Source organism: Pollicipes pollicipes, unplaced genomic scaffold, assembly GCF_011947565.3.
Source record: "Pollicipes pollicipes isolate AB1234 unplaced genomic scaffold, Ppol_2.1 Scaffold_1600;HRSCAF=1878_pilon_pilon_pilon, whole genome shotgun sequence".
NCBI classification, from domain to species: Eukaryota; Metazoa; Arthropoda; class Thecostraca; order Pollicipedomorpha; family Pollicipedidae; genus Pollicipes; species Pollicipes pollicipes.
Window position 1 is genome coordinate 23,178,456 of NW_023595962.1, and position 19,817 is coordinate 23,198,272.

At 57.3% G+C, this 19,817-nt stretch overlaps 1 protein-coding gene across 1 annotated transcript; it reads left to right on the top strand.

The window, feature by feature from the left end:
* The first annotated feature begins 1,201 nt into the window (after positions 1-1,201).
* On the top strand, positions 1,202-19,810 carry LOC119114735 (uncharacterized). Its single transcript, XM_037238754.1, has 9 exons — positions 1,202-1,478; positions 13,562-13,719; positions 14,508-14,556; positions 15,085-15,171; positions 15,465-15,701; positions 15,980-16,036; positions 16,421-16,545; positions 16,898-17,470; positions 19,807-19,810. The coding sequence occupies exons 1-9, from the start codon at positions 1,443-1,445 to the stop codon at positions 19,808-19,810; spliced, it is 1,326 nt and encodes a 441-aa protein (XP_037094649.1). The 5' UTR covers positions 1,202-1,442.
* The last annotated feature ends 7 nt before the right edge of the window (positions 19,811-19,817 follow it).

Here is a 19,817-nt window from a genome sequence, read left to right on the forward strand (position 1 = left end):
ACCTCGCATCCGGTTTTTATCAAGCCGCTTTCCGCTTTCGCCTTCAGCTGAATGGATGCATTGCGTTGCCGGTGGCGGCGAGCAGACTAGAGGAGTGGGCCCGAGCTCGGCTGGTGGGGAAGCGCCGGGCCCTCGGAGCGGGGCAGGCTAGAGAGTGGGCCCGAGCTCGGCTGCTGGGGAAGCGCCGGGCCCTCGGAGCGGAGCAGGCCAGAGGAGGGGGCCCGAGCTCGGCTGGTGGGGAAGCGCCGGGCCCTTGGAGCGGAACCGGCTAGAGGAGGGGGCCCGAGCTCGGCTGCTGGGGAAGCGCCGGGCCCTTGGAGCGGAACCGGCTAGAGGAAGGGGCCCGAGGACCGAGCGGCTTCCTGGGGAGCGCCGGGCCCTCGGAGCGGGGCAGTCCAGAGGAGTGGGCCCCGAGCTCGGCTGCTGGGGAAGCGCCGGGGCCTCGTGAGCGGGGCAGGAGACTAGAGAGAGTGGGCCCGAGCTCGGCTGCTGGGGAAGCGCCGGGCCCTCGGAGCGCAGACAGCGCACGCTGCATCTGCAGGCCTTCGTGCCTGCTTTTCGGCCGGCGGGTCGTCGCGCGGCCTCCAGGATAGGCCCCGTGATGTCCCGGTGCCAGCCATTTGCCTCCCCTAATTGCCCGTGCCCCGGGCCGCGTCGGGGCGGAGAGCGGCCTGCGATGCCAGCCCTCATCTCCGCCGCTCCCCTGACCTGGAACGGTGCGCAGTCACGACTCGTCGTCTCGTTTATTTGCGTGAGCGGGCTGGATACAGCCCCCGGTGGCCGGCTGCCACTGGGAATGGGAACGGTCGCGTCCAGCCGCGCCGCCCCCGCCCGGCCCGCGCCGGCCGGACGCGGCCCGCCACCGAGCAGAGAGCGAACCGTCGCCAGAGCGGCGTGAAAATCCACAGACGGGAGATCTTCATCGCAGCCGCGGGCCGCGGAAGACGTGACCTTGGGCCGAATGGGGTCACGAGCGGCGGCGCGGTCGATCAGTGTTTGCTGCTGAATCCCCGCGATTGCGGATGGTCCGGTTCCTACCGCCCGCCGCTGGGCCGGTGCCGCCCGCCGGCCGGCGCCGCTTTCGCTGGCGGGGCCGCCGTGGGTAGGGCTGGTCCGTGACTTCGGGGGTCACTTTCTCCGACCGGTGTTAGTCACCGGTCAGTCGGCAGGCATTGAACTCGCGCCGCCGCCCCCGTCGGGTTAGACTGACCCGCCGGCGGCGGCTGCGCTGCCTGACCCACATTGCCGGCGTAGCTCCACTTTCCTCGCAACTGGCAGTGCCTCGGCGAAAGAGCCGCGTGCGGCGGCAGCGCGGGCTCCTCCGCGCCGGGGAGTGCAGTGCGGCGGCGGCGGCCAGCATGAGGCTGAAGGCGTGCAGCATGAACAGCGGCAGGTGCCAGTCGCAATCTGTGTAGCCGCAGGCGGTCAGCCTGACGGAAGCCATGAATCTTCCCAGCATACTCTTCGTCCTACTAACGGTAAGTGGTTGTCGGTTGAACGTCTTCCGCCACGCCCTTTCCCATTTAATCTTGTCAGGTGATGCGACAACGCGTTTTGTCGCGGCGACGTCTCCGATAATGCGAGTTGGTGCACAGTTTGCCGGCTTGGCGAGCCGGTGTTCTGCGTTGGCGCTACCGTGCGAGCAACCGCAACACCTGCCACATTTGTCAAGACGTTTGTCGTTGCCCGTGCTACCGCGGCCTTGTTTAAGCGTGGCCGTCGCGTGCTGATGTCATGAGCCGTCCGATATCGTTACGACGGAGGGCGTCGAGAATATAAAACAGGCGCCCATGTGGAGTAACAGGTACGACAGACTCAGCGGGCTGGAGGGATCCTGGGTTGGGCAGATCCCCGAGCTTGAAGGCGTGGCCCGTATGGAGGGCCAGATACGACGGGTTCGGCGGGCTGGAGGGACTATGAATCGGGCAGATCCGCCGCGATTGAACACATGGTCCGGCCAGGGTCATGAGTGGAGGACGCTGAGAAACACAGAGATTTAAGCCGATGGAATGAACACTTATTATTGATCGAAACGGCCGCCTCTGCACGAAGGAACTAACATCATGCCTAGTGTCTCATTCAACGAATGGCGGTGTGCCATATCTGCGAGGGGTAAATTCAGAGGGGGTATGGTCAACGCGATAGCCGTCCCAGATGGTAAGACAAACACTAATGTTGCCTCTTGAGCCTCGATTTCGCACAGTTCGCACATTTCAAGCCCTCGCCACGCCCGTGTTCCCATCCGCCCCCATGACGGCGGGCGAGCGTGCAGGATGGCGCCCATGTCGTGTGGGCTGTTTAACAATGCAGTGTATTGCAGAATGAAAGTGAATAGTGCAGTTTGCACTTAATGTGCACAGCGCTTCATGTGCCGCACACCAGGGGTGTCGATTTTCGTAAATGATTGAATGGCCGAGCCGGGGATCCGACGACCTCTCCTCTCCCACATGATTTTGTCAAAGGATGTAACCCGATCTGTTTTTGGCGAAAGGCAATTTATGTTGCGGTTGTTGTATCACTGGAAAACAGTCTCTGATTTAAGCTTCATACCAGTCTTAGAGAAAGGTACCCGGAGGGGATGGGGCACTGGAGGCACGTGCCCCTTCCGCCTTTGGGCGACACAGACACACGTTTAGGGGGGGCCGTGGACGGTGACACTTATTTTTGGTTGTGGTGGACGGGGGCAAGCCTAGCCATGAAATACTTGGGTCATTCCTGTATTCCGGAGCTGTTTGCTCAGATCCTCAACACATCCAGAACATAAATGTCTCTTTTCTATAACTTGGTCTGGGCTTACGTTTGACGGACAAAAAAAGAAATCGAATTGCAAAGCAGTTTGCCCCAGCGTCTGAAGTTTCCCCTCAGTCGAGGATATGCTATTAAGGTTGTGGACTGAAATTGCCCAGCTGCACGTTCCATGCCGATGCCACTGCGAAAAAGGATCAAAGAATATTGTCTTTGCGTAATGGTCAACTCCTTCTTACGTCTTTGTAATATTCCAACCCAATATATTGGGGGCCCAAACCAAAATTGAGTGTGCCCAGCTCAACGGGGGGGGGGGGGGGCAGGGCCCTCACATAACAATACAGATCGACACCCGTGCCTCACACGCTATGTATGGCATTGAGCGGAGTCAGGGCCCCTCACATAACAATACAAATCGACACCCGTGCCTTACACGCTGTGTCTGGCATGCCCAGTGAGATCATACAACTAAGGCCTCCCTGTTGCGTTGACTAAATCTGGTTTACGTCTCTGCTCTTGGCGTTTAAAAATGGTCGCTTTTAAGAGCAGCAAACGCTAGTAATGAGCCCACTGACGCAGACGCTATCGATCTTTATTATCGTGTGGATAAATTATTAATTACTGAAGCGTGCATGACTCATGGAACAAGCCGTATACCCCTGAGGTATCGTGTTTATGAGAGGGTGGACCACTTTTCCCTTCAAGGCGATTTTGAAGTGAAATAAATGGGTGGGCTTTCAAACATCATTTCAAGACACGTGCTACCACCGGAGGCACATGCCACCAACATGCCTTTACATACCTGAGCGTCCCACCCCACCACTCAGGGACATGGCACCCGCCCGCCGTTAGAGGGCTGGGCGTGCCGGCGCCCCGCCCCCGCCTCCACTCCGAGTACGCGCCAGGTCGAGCTGCAGCACGTGGTGGTTATGGGCGGGGTCAGACCCCGGATCTGTGACCAGGCCGGGCACGCGGCCCGCGCCTTACACCTGGCGCCGATCCCATCAACTCTACTGCTCTCATAAACTGTCTGTGTAGCCCAAAGGGGCGTTTTTTTATCCAAGGCCAACGGAACCAAACAAATCAAGGTGCGGTCGCCTGGGTGGGCATCTTTGGGCTCTTCTTTTACCGTGATGGTCTTGTGTTACGTCGAGAAGGCGGCTGTCCACCGGCTAGCGTTTCTTCATCGGGGGCGCACGTATTCGAGCATTCACGTTCTGGAGTACGCGCGTACTCGATTGCGCACGTGGTACAGTACGTGCGCAGGGGAAGAAGGGCCAAAGGCTGCTAACTGAAGTCGTTCACAATATCTGGTCACGAGCGAAGGTGCAGACCAGGCGAGTCTTATTTTAGCAATGAGAACATCTTCATCTTGCGCGACCCCGTCCAGTCGTCGCGCTTTCTGGAAGCCGATGCCATTGCAACCGTTTAATTGCAAGTTCATGCAGTTTTCAGCAATGTGAAGTGGAACTTTGTAAAGGTTGTGCCGGATAAGAAGCTAAGCATGCAAACTGTTTGGTTCGGCGGGATTTCCCTGCGACACTGCACTATCACTACCATTCCACTTCGCCGCTGGATTTACATGGAAACGGTAACATTTTCAACTGACAAAAACAAAATTGAAGAGCATGGGTCCAAACCGGGTTCAGCCTTCAACGACTCAGTCTCGCAGTAATAAGGGATCGGCATATTCTGACGAAGTAGAAAACGAAGGACAGTCGTATTGGCAGAACAGTGGGTCGACATGCGCAGGCGGTCCAGCGTTCTCGTGTGTAAACAACGTTCGTTCTCTCGTTCTCGTGTGTTAACAACGGACCCGCTCGTTTTGCGGCGTTTATGACGAAAAAGTCGGATGTCATCCTCCAGAGCCGATTTCGACGCGACACCAGCCGCCGACGGCAGGTTGTAAGCGAGCGTGTCAACCCCATCGGACCTTATAACTGGCCGACACGTAGCCGTGTCGGTGATCTGCAAAAGCGACGAGTGTCACCGCTTTGGCAGCCGACCTCGCAAGCAATGTGTTCCACTGATATCGGTCCGTGGAAACTGCACTCGTGTCTTGCTGTTTGTATCCTGGCTGATATCTAACCAATATGTGTTAGGTTAGTTGGTCGCAGTTAGGTAGGCAGGCAGCTAGGCAGGCAGCTAGGACCACAGGTTAATGAAGTTTATCTGCTCAGTCGATTCAACTTTTTGACTTTGGCCAGATTCGTGGAAGATACCTTTTAAGCAATGTGCTTTGTCGATTAGCGTGCAAGCTATGTATGTACATCGGTGAGAACCCACCTGTTATACTCTCACGGGTGGATGATTTCCCAACCCATAGGTTAGACGCATTGGTATCGGTTGCCGCATGCGTCTGGCTCCATTAGCTTAGTCTTTGACGCCATCTCCGTGCAAGGAGCGGAAAGCTCTCACACCTGTGATGGTCTCGCTCGTGCCATGCCGCACGAGATGCCCTGCTGGTGAATTCCACCCAAAGAACCCGACGACCAGCTTGACCACCCGATTCCCCGACGGAATGATGTTCTGTAACTGTTCAACCGAAGCGACAGCTTGTACCAGCAGGTGGAGGGACTACCGCATATGCGGCCAAGTGATTAAAGCCGCCGGGTTATCGATCGGCGGTAGGCCTGTCTTCAGCCTCCATCTGAAAGGCGTTCCACCGACCCCGGCTTTCACCAAGCCTGGAAAACTTGTGGAAGTCGGCATGCGCGTATAAGTGCAAAGCACATCAGTTACCACTGGTCTGCAGTCGAGACTGCGCGCGCTTACGAACGAGGCCAAGTGAGTCGTGAGATGGGCCACTGAAAATTTTGTACGCCTTTCGATCCGCCTAGCCGCGCTTTTGGCGGACTTTTGACGGACCTGTATCTTTGCAGTCATTGGTCGTAAAGTAGCACATCTCAAAACGGTTTTGGTCAAAAAGTAGCAAATTTCTTCAAAAGTTGAGCAACAAGTTTTTCAGGACAATCACATGCAGATTGCTTGGTAAGGTGGCATATTTGTTCAATGCTAGAAGTGATGAAAGTGAAGTATTTTTGTCAAAAGGAAATCATATCTGCGGCACGTCCAGCAATACCTTTTATGACACAAACATCCGCATGTCCAACTACTCTTTCCTGCATACGACTATGACATATAAATGTGTTCACTTTCTGCAAATCATCCTTTTATTTAAGCCCGCTTTGAGATGCCTGATAATCAGACAAACATGAAGTTGCACTGTGCTCGCTTGCCGGTTGGGAAATGGTTGTAAGTAAGCCGGAACCGAATAGGCAACCAAAGAACCAAACCAAAGAACAAGCGCGGAAATTTTCCCCGTAGGCAGGGCCGGATCCAGAGAGGAGGGAGGCATGGGGCCCATGCTCTCCACCCCTTGGGCCTCCATAGCGTTTTATCAGCCCGAAGGGGCGCCATAATCACAGGGTGAAAGGGCACGAAAACCTTCACGTCAGAACCACATAATGTTTATTTTCAAGACGCTCCAAATGACTAGGGTATATTAAAGGTTAGAAAACTTGCATCAGTCACCTAATTCCAGAGCACCGCAATGTCCGTACCGCGTCCTTAACAAAATACGGATCAGCACGGTCGGCGAAGGAGCACTAAAGCGTTTGTCTTTGAGCACCAGCACCTTTGTTTTCAAGAGACACCCAATTCCAGAGGGCACCACAAAGGGCACCGAATCTTCGTTTTTAAGAGTCATCAAATGTCGGGACAGAATGCCGGTCACCCCCTGACCAGGGAATTCATCTGTGCAATTTCGAGGTGGTTTCTCTGCACTGAATGAGCCTTCACGGCAGTGCGAGCAACAGGGATCAAGTCGCCGTGCCATTACGCCGCGGTGCTGTACGGGCCAACACGTCCCGGGGGTCAGCCTAAACGTCACGCTGGTGAGGCCTGTGGTCCGGCACGCCCTCCACACGCAGGCCGGCGTATCTCACAGAGCGTTGGAGAGCACCACTTTCCGATGCATCGTCGCCCTCGCCCTCCGGCAGACCGCCGCCTGGTGATAGCTGCAGGGCTGACGCGGCGAGGCACATGGAGACTGTAACGCCGGGCGTCGGTGCACTCTTGTGAATTGTTGTTAATTGGGGTTTTTGGACGCGCTGACTGCATAGACCATGTTGCATCCATTTCAAGACGGCTAGCACACAGGCTTAAAAAACTATTCTACATGACAGTTTCCAGATGGATTCCAGAACTTCTCAAGCCAACGAGACCTGGGCATATCCGTGCAAATTTTAGCTCATATTTCTATTTACACTGGCGTTAAATCCACGGACCCGTTATAGACAACAAGAGTGGCCCGTCCGCAGGGCAGGTGCACTCCAGCATCGGTCATCAATCCGGCCGCTGACCTGAACGTAGCTGGCGTAGCGCTGGTGGACAGAGTGACCGCCACGAGGGAGCTCACGCCCCGTCATCAGCGTCACGTGACGAAGAGAACGTGACGGCGAGATCACCTGAAAACGGAAGATTCAGTCCGCGTCACGTGCGTATGAGGGTCAGCGGTTGAAACTGAAAGTTTGAAGCCTGAGCGGATCAGGTCGGACCAGGCCGGGCTGTGGTCAGACGGCAGTTCAGGCCGGACCAGTCCACCAGACGGCAGTTCAGGCCGGACCAGCCCACTAGACGGCAGCTTCAGACTGGGCCAGTCCACCAGACGGCAGCTACAGACTGGAACAGACCACCGGACGGCAGCTGCAGACTGGAAGGGTCCACCAGACGGCAGCTGCAGACTGGACCAGTCCACCAGATGGCAGCTCCAGACTGGATCAGTCCACCAGACGGCAGCTCCAGAATGGACCAGTCCACCAGACGGCAGCTGCAGACTGGACCAGTCCACCAGACTGCGGCTCCATACTGGATCAGTCCACCATACTGCAGCTCCAGACTGGATCAGTCCACCAGACGGCAGCTCCAGACTGGAACAGTCCACCAGACGACAGCTGCAGACCGGACCTGTCCATCAGACTGCGGCTCCATACTGGATCAGTCCACCAGACTGCAGCTCCAGACTGCACCAGTCCACCAGACGGCAGCTGCAGACTGGAACGGTCCACCAGACGGCAGCTCCAGACCGGACCAGTCCACCAGACGGCGGCTCCAGACTGGACCAGTCCACCAGACGGCAGCTCCAGACTGGACCAGTCCACCAGCCCTCACGGATACCGACCGGTTCATCATGCGACCCGCCATTGCGAAGGCGCTCTGTCTGCGGATCTGGTTAGCAGGGTCTGGATGGTCTTGCAGGATGCCAGGATGGTCTTGCTCACATACATACTGGGGAGATCCACTAAATGGAAGCTGGGATATTCTTAATCTGGAGATCTGGAAGGATATACGCGACATGGGATATTCCAGTTGCTGACATCTGACCACATCTTGAGAGCATCACCCAGTGCGTTTGCAGTGGAGAGCGGGCCTGCATGATGGTTTCAGGGTTCAGGTGGGTTAAGATAAGACACGTGGACGGAAATCCTGCGACAACAACGCATCTTGCATGAAGGAACTTTGGCAAACCTCGCCGTCACACTCGTGGTCAATCGTGCAGGATTAGCAGAAAGAGAAGAAGCACGGATTTGCCTTTATCGGTGCGTTCAGTTTATGAGAACAGAAGACACCCCGACCATCGAGTGCGAGCATTTCACAATTTCCACACTCCCAGTTCTGCGCGCGTTTACTGACTGCTCCCGATTTACACGCACAGTATAGGCCACCGACGGGTGTGACACCAACCCTGACCATGTCCCTGTCCAATCCACTGCTCCCTTCTCCCGATGGCACGTGCTTTCTGCTGCCTTGATGTTTTCTTCGGGTCATCTCGTGTTGCGTTGGTCCGCCTCATCGATTAAGATCGCCACACGGGCGCGGTTGACCCGAATGTGGCGCGGGTCCTCCGCTTGCAGAACTCCCAACGGTTCCTCAACGGCCGCCAGGACGGCCTTTGGCTGCTTTTCATGGTCTGGTCAAGGCTCGCAGGGCAGAGTTGGCGGCCGACAGGGCGATGGTGGGCGATAGCCCCTCGAACCGGACACTCGACCCACACGGAGGCGGCCACTCTCACCTGTGATAAAGCTCAGGTGTTTCACGAGTCAAGGACGCTCGGTCGAGCTTTCGCCGGAGCAGGCGCATCGCGTCCGCACGTGGGGCAGTGCCGAAACCAACTCCGCCGACGGGTGAAAATCACGCTGTTGGCAGGCATCGGAGACCTCTTACGCCGGAGAGGGATGGGATGCCACAACAGACACCGCTTCGCTGTTATTCAACTCCATGGTGCACTCACGTATTCCGTGTGTAACCTTCCAATATATAAATTAGATTTGATGCGGGCGAACGTTTCCATGATACCTCTGCAGAGAGCCGGCACTCGCTATCCAAGTGTCAATACATCGTCCTGCTGGCCTTGCCGTGATAGGCAGAGCACTCAAAACGGAGCCTATCGTGCTCATGGCACAGCGAGCGTGAACACGAGGGACCAACATCTTAGTTGCGGGTGCGCTGGGTGGCAGGCATAGGGCTAGTTACCACTGGGGCGGGAGCGGGGTCCGTGCCTCAGTAACGTGTGGCCGCAGATTCGAATGCTCGAGCCCTTATGTTTTGACTCGATCAAATGATCCCAAACAGAAATATGCTCCGTTAACATTTAAGGCGTGGTTACGGCTACGAAAATGTCCACTAAAAAGCGAATGTCCGCCCTAATCGCGGCCGAACTAGCCGTGCGATATTGTGTTTGGACCGCTGGCGTGACGCTGCGGAAAATGCACGAGTGAACTATGGGAACGTGACGACTGCATCTGGGCGATTCCGTGCCACGAGGAGATTGGCCTGATCCACGGGCCCGACCTGGCAACGTGCCAATACGGCGGGTCACGTGATGCCAGCAGATGTGGGCCACGTCCTTGCGGGGCCGTTGATGGCCACCGGTTGGCATCGCGGCTCAATACGCCCCCTCCCCCCCCCCGTGCTCTCGCCGGCCGCCACTCGCTCTCTGCCGGCAGGCGTTCGGGGGCACGTTCCACCGCGTCCCGTGTTCATGCTCGCTCTGCCCCCTCTGGCTGCCGGCGCCAGCCGCTGGATGGGGGTCCGGCTGCGTGACGCGGAGCTGTGGTCCCAGCTGATGTCGGATGTCTGTCGACCGTGTACTCCTCGGTCACCCGTGCCGTCCTCTGTTAGCCATGGGGGCAGAGCGACTCCCTCGTCAACTTTGTATTACTCTGTCGACCGTGTACTTCTCGGTCATCCGTGCCGTCCTCTGTTAGCCATGGGGGCAGAGCGACTCCCTCGTCAACTTTGTATGGCTCTGTCGACCGTGTACTCCTCGGTCAGCCGTACAGTCCTCTGCTAGCCATACACTCCGTTGTCAACTCTGTATTGCTCTTTTAACTGTGCACTTTTTTGCCCATTGTTTATTCTCCTAAAATTTGCTAAAATTAGCATGCACAAAATTTGTAACGTAGTTTGGGATTTCTAGCATTTTCTTAACGCTCCTTATTTCAACCCTCTGTAAAGCAGTGCATTTCTTGACCAGCTAGGGACACCTAGGAGCTAGGTCCTACACAAGGGTCCTGTGTCAGAAGGGACCCTGAATCACTCCCATCAGTCCCATCACTCCCATCAGTCACCTATTCGCACGCCGGTCCCGTGTTCACCTGGCTGAGAGCCCTTTGCCGCCATGTCAGCCATGCACTCGTCCGTCGACCGCGTTCTCTTCTTCCGTGGTCAGGGGTGTCACTTTTCAAATCGGTTGGGGGGCTCAGCCGGTAAGCTTGACCTCGATTATCCCCAAAACCCGACTTTTCCAGGATTTTGGGCATTTACATTAAAACACAATGTAATAGCATGCTCCCGGCACGCCAAAGTTGGCTTTCATTTGAGCATCTCTCCACTGGCAAAATCCTGCATGCTGCCCCGTTGACAAAACATCACACTCGAGAAAAATGAGAGATCTGTAAGACAAGCAAATGATTATGTGTGAAACTCCCGGTTATTGCCGTCATGTCTGCACGGTTCGCTGCGCACGGTTTGTCGTGCAGCCCTCGCAAACAGGTGAATGCCACCAGCCACCGTGTGCTTAAAAGCTGCCAGATCTGGCAGCGATTTTTTTAGTCAAACCGTGGGTTATTGTGTGAAAAATCTGCCGATAACTGCAGGCTGACCTAGCACATAAGGAAGTCCGAATGACAGCAAAAAAATGCACACTCCAGACAGGACGCTCTGTGATGTAACATTAGGACGAAACCTATAGTTATGTCTTAAGGTGGGTATCTGGTGTTCCAGAAGTTGAAGGAAATTGTATGCATTTCATTCGTCCAGCATTCCTTTTTGCCCACAATAAGAGGGAGCTCTGAGGATCATGGTGGTTAAGTCAGATTGGGGGCCCCTCGGGTCCCCCGAGAGCGTATCATGTGACGCCCATGATCGTGGTACTCTCCTCTATCCGCCGTGTGCCTCTCAGTCACTGGTGTACTCCTGCGTGAACTATTTACATTTATGTCAGACATGTATCCTATATGCCGCTGCACGCTTTCCCATGCGTGTACTCCTTCGTAAGCTGTGTCCTCCGCTGTCAACCCAGTACCCTTCTGTCAGCCATGTACCCAGCCGTCAACCGTGCACTTCTGTGTCATAAATGTACCCCAAATCAGCTATGTTTTCCAAGTATTCTTCGGCAACGCGCGTGCTCGTATGTCAACCGTTTGTTCTTCCAGCGTCAGTATACTCCGCTGCCATCAGTGCACTCTATCAACCTTGTGCTGTTCATCATCCGTATACTCCGCTGCCATCAGTGTACTTCTCTATCAGCCTCGTGCTGTTCTATCAGCCGTGTACTCTGCTGTCATCAGTGTACTCCTCCATCAACCTCGTGCTGTTCATCAGCCGTGCACTCCGCTGCGATCAGTGTACTCCTCTATCAATCCCGTGCTGCTCTATCAGCCGTGTACTCCACTATCATCAGTGTACTTCTCCATCAACCTCGTGCTGTTCTATCGGCCGTGTACTCCGCTGTCATCGGTGTACTCCTCCATCAACCTCGCGCTGTTCATCAGCCGTGCACTCCGCTGCCATCAGTGTACTCCTCTATCAATCCCGTGCTGTTCTATCAGCCGTGTACTCCGCTGTCATCAGTGTACTCCTCCATCAACCTCGTGCTGTTCTACCAGCCGTGTACTCCGCTGTCAGTCGGTTGGTCCTACTTCAGTCTGGTACTCCTACCTCATCTGTGTACTTTTAAGTCAAACATCCGCCTCGTGTACCGCCGTGTACACTTGAGGCAGTGTTCTTAACTCCAACCACGTGGTTTTCTGTCGTCCTGTACCCCTGCCATCTGCGTGCTCCTGTGTACCGTGTACTCGTGCGACAGCCGTGCTCTTCCGACCGTGAGCCGTGTGTTGTCCAGCTCTTTGCCAGCTTAAGCTGGCGTAGACAGTCTTGATGGCTCTCATAAAACACGGACGGTGTCCACTGGAGTTTGTGGCAGGTGTGACCCGGTGTAGCTGTCATATGTCTCTGGTAAAGACGTTTACGAAACATGTCGTGCTCGGCGAAGACGGCATAAAACCTCAGCCAGGAAATGCATGTGAGAAGGGCAGGCCCGCCTTAGAGGCAAGGACGCTACATAAGGCTTTCATCCTTAGTGGGCGACACGTAGGGTGAGAGGCTCCTGTATTGGCGGAAAGGACGGTTAGTTATACGTGTTTACCCTCACCTGAATGTACCCGAAAGTCTCGCGTGACAGAACCTGATGGGTTGAGATCAAAAGGAATTAGCATTGCAGATGTGTGCTCAAGGTTCCCAAAAATGTTGCGCATTGGACAGTGGTAACCACTCCAACCCCGTGTGCCACTGGAGGGGACTAGAAAAGCAAAATTGTGGGGCCAGTGTTGAGTAGGTATGAACAGATGTGGAAAGATAACTGCATCGTAAATGATCGTGACAATGGAAGGGAATATATGTAACAGAATGGAAGAGCTTAGTCTGTAAGGATAGGGGGAGGAATGGCAACCCAGCGTAAGAAGAGGGGTGGACGGGTCAGAACTGCGCCTAAAGTCAACTAACATTGAAACCGAAGACAGACTGAGGCGAGCAGGCGAGACGCCCGGGAAGGCGGTAGAAACCTATAGAAAGTCGTGTCAGGCGGGTATAGCGGGAGAAGAACCACTCCACGGCTTCCTCTCGAGACCATTAGGTCCTGATCTCAGCCTCAGCCTCGACCCAGGGCAGTGCAGTACCTATGCGTCTCACCAGGAACTGGCCAGCCTTATAACTGTATACCGTTCTGGAGGGAGGGAGCACGGGGCGCGGGAGATAACCAAATGCGTTTTCAAGACGACCAGGTGACTTGAACATATGAGGACTCTGCTAGCATTGAAAGAAAAGGGGCATGAAGAAAAGACCCCACGTCCTCACAGGCCTCGCAAATATAAACGTAAAAAACAACTGCCAAAATTGTTGCCAAAAATGCAAAACCCTGCAAGAGTCTTGTCGGCCGAACAACGCAGCGCAGCGCTCTAAAGCCACATTCAGCGTGCCCACAAAGCACCAGAGCGTTAAGAAAGAGCTTCTGAATGGTTGTAAAAGTTGCAGAATGTTGCAAGAGCAAATTACAGCAAAAGCAAAGCGTCGAAGAGTTCAAGGACCATCTCCATTCTTTTCGCATTGTTCGAAGGCCGCATACAAGCAATTAGAAAAATATTGCAAAATTGCAAACAATGTTGCACAATGCGCGCACCCCGTTGCAATGTCCCAAGTGCACGTGCGCCCCATGTCAGCCGGCTGTCTGACTTCCTCTTTTCCCTCTGCTCGGCAGGCAGGGAGGCTGGCGGTCGGCACCGGGCTCAATTGTTCAGCCGGCACGAGCCGCTTCGGCAAGTCGATGCGCCGCGTGCAGCCGCCGCTGTCCTGCCAGGGCTCGCCGAACATGCCCAGCCCGACCTGGTGCGACGAGCCGGGCCGCGACTACACCTGGTGAGAGGTGTCCTGGTGCGACGAGCTGAGCCGCGACCACCGCTGGTGAGAGGCGTCCTGGTGTGACGAGCTGAGCCGCGACTACCCCTGGTGAGAGGTGTCCCGGTGCGACGAGCTGAGCCGCGACTACCCCTGGTGAGAGGCGTCCTGGTGCGACGAGCCGGGCCGCGACTACCGCTGGTGAGAGGTGTCCTGGTGCGACGAGCCGGGCCGCGACCACGCTGGTGAGAGGTGTCCCGGTGCGACGAGCCGGCCGCGACCACCGCTGGTGAGAGGTGTCCCGGTGCGACGAGCCGGGCCGCGACCCCCCCCCCCCCCCCTCCCCTGGTGAGAGGCGTCCCGGTGCGGCGAGCCGGGCCGCGACCACTCCTGGTGAGAGGCGTCCTGGTGCGACGCCGTCGGAGCGAGCTACACGGGGCCCTGCAGGGAGGGATGGATGGTGCGCAGTGTCCTTCGCTCTGATAAAGAATGTTTGTGACAAGAAGTTGTGCGTTCCGGTATGCTTTCGCCTAAACGCTCCACGAAGTATTTATCAATTGATGTTCGAAGGTTTGGATTGCCTTACCGACTTTGGGTCTAACCTTTTGCGGTTGGAAATCTTTGTATGTTATACCTTAACCGCAAGTATTTCAGAACACCGCCGTCATCTGACAGCCTCAAGATCAACAAACCTCAGATCTAGGTGAACTTCTGACAAGTAACTGCGCAAAACATCTGTCGGGTTGACGAGCCAGAGGTCGCTCTATTCGCTGCCCTTGACCCGCGGCATTGACCCAGACCTTCTGCAGGCAGGAGATCCAGGAGTACCTGCGCAGATCCAGCGCGGGCGGCCAGCAAGCGGGCTGCCCTCCCCGATGCTAGCGGCATGAAGCGGCTGTTGGCCAAGTACCGGCCGGGCAAGAGCCGGGCCCCGGGCCGCAGAACACGGTCGACTAGCGATGTGTATGACGTCAGCGGTCACAGGGTCACCAACGCGAGTTGCCAGACTGGCCTCTCGATCAAGGAATTGGGAATTTTCGGACGATAGGCCTGATGCAACAGAGAGGCTCGAGACAGCCGCGCCAGCTGTCGGTGACACGGCAAACTTTGGCTCGCCCGGGGCGGCACAAGAGGGTGACAGAGATGACGAGAGCGAGACGTTCTTAGAGAACGTGGATTACAAGGGCGGCTTCACCGAAGAAGAAGAGCTTGCGATTTTGTTTTCCTACTTCACGGAGCCCTCCGGAATAGTGGTGACCAAAGGCGTTCTGGAAGACATAATCAAGCTGGGAGAAGCCCTTGACAATGCCCTGGGCTGGAGGCAACCAGCCACGGAAGCACCACCTGATGACGGGCCTGCCTCAGTCGAGACAAGCGCCGCTTCAGCTCAAGGAGCATCTGGTGAAGCTGCACCACAAGAGCACCAACCAGTTGGCGAAGCGGCCCCTGTTCCATGACGGCGGCGCACCGAAGGTCAGTGCGCCTGCTCAGGAGTCAGTCGCCGTCACAGAACAGCCACGCCTGGAAACACTCGACGCGATGCCAGAGAACTCGACGGACAGCCCCGCCGCGGCTCACACCACCGGACCGACAGCGCCCCTGAGCCTACCACGACCCTGCCGCCGCCCGCAGCGGCGCCCACGCCCTCCCCCTCCCCTCCTGTCGCCGCCCAGCCCGCGGCCGACGCCCCAGCGCCGGTCACGGCCACGGCGTCCACCTCGGTCTTCTCTGAAGCCGAGCGGCGCTCGCCTCCGGGGCCTTCCCAGATCCGGGCAGAGGTGCGCACCGGCGAGGACGTGCTGGCCGAGATCACCGCCGGCGAGGAGATCCTCGCCGACGCACTCGCCGCCGAGCTGGAGGACTGGCCACGCGAGGAGCCGTCGGCGGAGGACTGGCGGCAGGAGGAGCAGGAGGACTGGACGCGCGAGGAGCCGTCGGCGGAGGACTGGCGGCAGGAGGAGCAGGAGGACTGGACGCGCGAGGGACCGGCCGCCGGAGGTGCAGTACTACCTGCCGCCAGCTCGCTCCACTGTGGCCCCGCCCGCCGCGGAGCCGGCAGAGCCGGCGGCGGCGCAGTGGACGGCGCCGGCTGCCTCTGACTGGCTTCCCCTGCCGTCGCCACCGCACGCCGACCCGCTGGTGGCGCGACCCGCCGGCCCTGGCGACACCCATGGAACCGGCCCGGACCACGGCCGGGCCGGCGCCGGGGGCGCACAGTCAGGCCGGCGTCGCCACCGAGACGCCGGTCGCCGGTGAGACCACGGTCGACCTGCTCCTGGAGGGCGTGATGGAGACCGTGTACACGGACGTCATCTACCGGCCGGAGCAGGAGGCGGTGGTTACGCGACCGGCCGCCGCGACCACGACGGCGCGGACGACGACCACGACTACGCCCGGCCAGCCCGCCGGCGGAAACGACACCTGATCCATACACGACGTGAGCACCAAAATCACGTGCCCTAAACACTCTGATGACCCCTGTCTGATGAGTAGTTGATTACAGATGTGACGATTCCGGGTCATAAAGTGTTGAATTAGCTACGACAATCATCGCGGGCGTACCAATCTCTCTCGTTTCGCGCACAGTACCCCTCTGCGCGCCACACGTGGCGTATTTTGTGCTGTTGCGTTGCCTGGTACGTAAATAGCACTGAAATGGTCCCATGCCCCATGTTGTTGATGACCTCTGATCGACCTCTGACCTGTGTCTGCTGTCTCGAAGGGTCGGCCTGCCGCGCCTCCGTCGAGATCCGCTCGCCGTTTCTACGCCATGAACACGCAGCACATCTGGAAGATGCTCATCAACATGCCGCCCTTCGAGACCTACATCCACATGGAGCACTGCGTGTGAGTAGACTGATGCTGCGACATCGTTAGTCTGTTTGCTGAACAGAGCTGTTTGAAGGAAGTGCGACCGACATCAGTACAGGTCGTTTCCTTTCCGAGATGTCATTATGAGTTGTTCAGGGACAGTAGAGATTCATTGGCAAGTGAGATAGTCATAGTATTTTAATCGATTTTTTATTTGTCGTCATCAGTTGTGTGCATCTTTGGCTGCGTGGCAAACCATATAACGTGGGAGAAAGATACCCTAGCCCATGTTCTTTCATGCCTGCGTCTGTAAGCTTGTGCGTTTCTGATCTTCCACTCATGGGAGTACGATGTCAGGTTTTTTTGACGGGTCATTCCCCGCCCGCAGGGAGAAGTTCGAGCAGGGCCGGTGCGCGGCCGGCTGCCGATGCACCCAGCGCTACACCGTCCGCACCATGCCCGTCTACGAGCGCGACGCCAACGACTGCGATCTCATCTACATGGATAAGTTTCTGTTCCCCTCGCACTGCGACTGCATGTGCCTCCCAACGCCGTACGTGCTGTTTAATATCACACGGCCGCCAGCGACGAGCCCGACACCCAACGACGTGCCACCGAGCTCCACCTTCGCGCCGCCGCGCACAGATGGCGCTAGCGTGACCCCGGTGCCAGTGATGTCTAGCGGCGGGGAAGCGAACTCTACTCTGCCGGAGACCATAACAGATGTCGACAGGATCGAGGCGCTCAAGGCGAGCTTGTCTGGCGCGCGAGTGGTGACAGCCGCTCCCACGTCGCCGCCCTCGTCTCGCCGAGCGCCGGGCTTGAAACACCCGCCCACGGTGCCCTCCCGTCGTCCGATCGTGCCTGCCGAGGCTCTGGTGACAACCCACCGGAACCGGAACCGCGGACCGCCGCCGTTCGGGCCCCCGTACCCGCCGCTGCGCCGCTACTCGTCTCGGCCGTACTCGCCGGGCAGCGCGCCGCGTCGGGATGGCCGCGCCGACCAGATGCCGCCGGCGCTGCCCCGCTAGCCGGAGCACGGAGCTCGAGCGGGAGAGCGTAGAAACTGGGCGATTGATTGGGAAGGGGAGAACGGAAGCTTGGGTGGGGAAGATGTGAGAGCGTAGAAATGTGCAGAAGCTGAAGTGGAAGCAGGGTCAGGGAGAAAAGGGGGCTAGCGGTGGGAAGCGGGATGCATGTAAGACGAGAAATGCGCGCAAGATGAAATGAACAATAGAAGGGGACCGGAGGAGACGAGCAGCCTCGTTGACCCGGATGGCCCTAGTGTCATCAACGCCGAAGCTGTGCCAAGTGTGCCTCTGTGAAGTGGGGGCCGGGGAGGGACAGGCCCGGGTCAGGCTCGTGCTCGCGACCGCGTCGGTGAGGTGGACGGGCCAGACGCGACCTCGCGCTGGATCGTGTCAGGCAGGATCAGGAGCGTGACATGACCATTTCAGGTCGCTTGTTCTGCGAAGGAGACGCGCCTGAAACCTTTCGGCAGAATACTTCACGTAAGAAGCGAAGCGATAGACGAACGTAGACTGTACTTGCCATTGCTTCGTGGGACAAATGATAGCCGTCTGGATGTACTCGGTCGTTTTTTTTTTTGTCCTACAGCGTGCACGTGGTATTTCGTCGGTAGGTTATTGTTTCATCAACGCAAGGCGTACCTCATCCACCTGAACCAGCAACGGTGACGCGTCGGTGTTTCCACGTCGGTTCTCGTGTCTGTCATTATGCACCACGCCAAAGCTATTGACTGTCCAGCAGTTTGTTACTTGTTACAGTTACGCGGAGCCGACGAGTCACGAACGTTACGCTGTTACGGACATCACGCTGCTACGCAAGCCACACTCCGTGTCTGTCAGCTATGGTTGCATTGTCATGTCAGGTTGTTACTCATTGTTGTGCGTGAATACACTAGCACACCCGGTAACCGGAGTAGTTTAAGGTAGATTAGAATGTCACACCACCGACGCGAAGGAACATGATCCGCGGGCTGTGACGTCACTGGTAATCTTGTCCCCGGGGACAGCTACCTGGCCACGCGCGAGCGCCGTTTTCGGTGCCAGCACGCCGCGCGAGCAGACACTAATGCCTGCAGCTGACAGTAACAGATGTCAGCGCGACATTGGCGACAGGTCGCGACTGAACCCTCCGGACAGCCAGGCGACACACAAAGCTTTGGTTCTCCTTAGTACGGCAGCAGCTGACACACAGGGAGGCCATGGGCCAGCCTGTGGTCCCCTCATCAGACGGCTGGCCCATGCCGCGGGACTGTGCCTTGCATCTGAGGCCGACTCTGCGTTCTCGGGCGACGGGGGGGGGGGGGGCAGGGCGCCGACAACACGCTGCTGTCCGGACTGGTCACCAGCTGCGTCGGCCGCCACAGAGACTGGCAGGGTGGCCCACACACGTGACGCTGATATTTATGACGTCATGAGAACAAGTCACTGCATGTAGTGTGCATTTGGTGGAATGTTTCTTCCATATGGGCCAATAGGTACGCGCAGACAGAATGTACGCAGCGGGGGGGAGGGGGGGTGTTGACGAAAATTTGTGTCGTATATACAGACAACAGACCAGTTTTGACGGGAAAATAAAAGGAACTGCACTTATTGCATGCACGCCGCACTTTCCCTTATGCTCTCCCGTTTCCCTCTCGTCGTTGGTAAGCGGTCGGCTTAAAGGAGGCGAGGCAGAGGTATCAGCGGATATGGAAATACAATATTGGGATCATTGAAGAGACCGTGGTCACCTATGTGATACAAGAACGCTGTGAGCCGTTGAGTGTCGGCCAGCCCGGCGGGCACACACATGCTAAGTCTACAGAAGACGCCTTTCGTTCTCAAATAGGCGTGTCTCACAACGGTGCAATGTATTTGACGAGAGACATCTCACAGCGGGGGTACGCACAGCATTTCACAAGGCGCACGGCATCCTTTAAAACACATGGTAACAGCTTGCATAGCTCACAGGCCCCGCCAAACGCCACAGGGCGAGCCGCTTCGCGCTTACGTTCTCGCCGGAGTTGTTGCGTCTGACCTCCAAACATGCCGCGACGAGGTGCTCTGCGATACAGCGCACGAGCACCATTGATTGACTGGCCAAGACCTGTGACTGTGACATGGAAGACTACATCAGGCGTGCGAACCCAGCTGGGCCCGAGCCTGACGGCGGTGTGTCAGCCCCAGCCGCCACCGCAGGCCGCGCCCAGCCCCGCTCCCACCAGCCGAACGAAGCAGCGCGCCGGCTCCACCGCCGCAGACCGGGCCCGTGCAGCCCCGTCCCCGCCAGCTGAGCGGAGC

Bases quoted from the DNA above. Each gene is read 5' to 3' on its own strand.
- LOC119114735 (XM_037238754.1), top strand. From the start codon at position 1,443: ATGAATCTTCCCAGCATACTCTTCGTCCTACTAACG. The intron at 16,037-16,420 runs GTTACGCGACCG...GCTGTCTCGAAG, and splicing joins GGCCGGAGCAGGAGGCGGTG to GGTCGGCCTGCCGCGCCTCC. The intron at 16,546-16,897 runs GTGAGTAGACTG...CCCCGCCCGCAG, and splicing joins ATCCACATGGAGCACTGCGT to GGAGAAGTTCGAGCAGGGCC.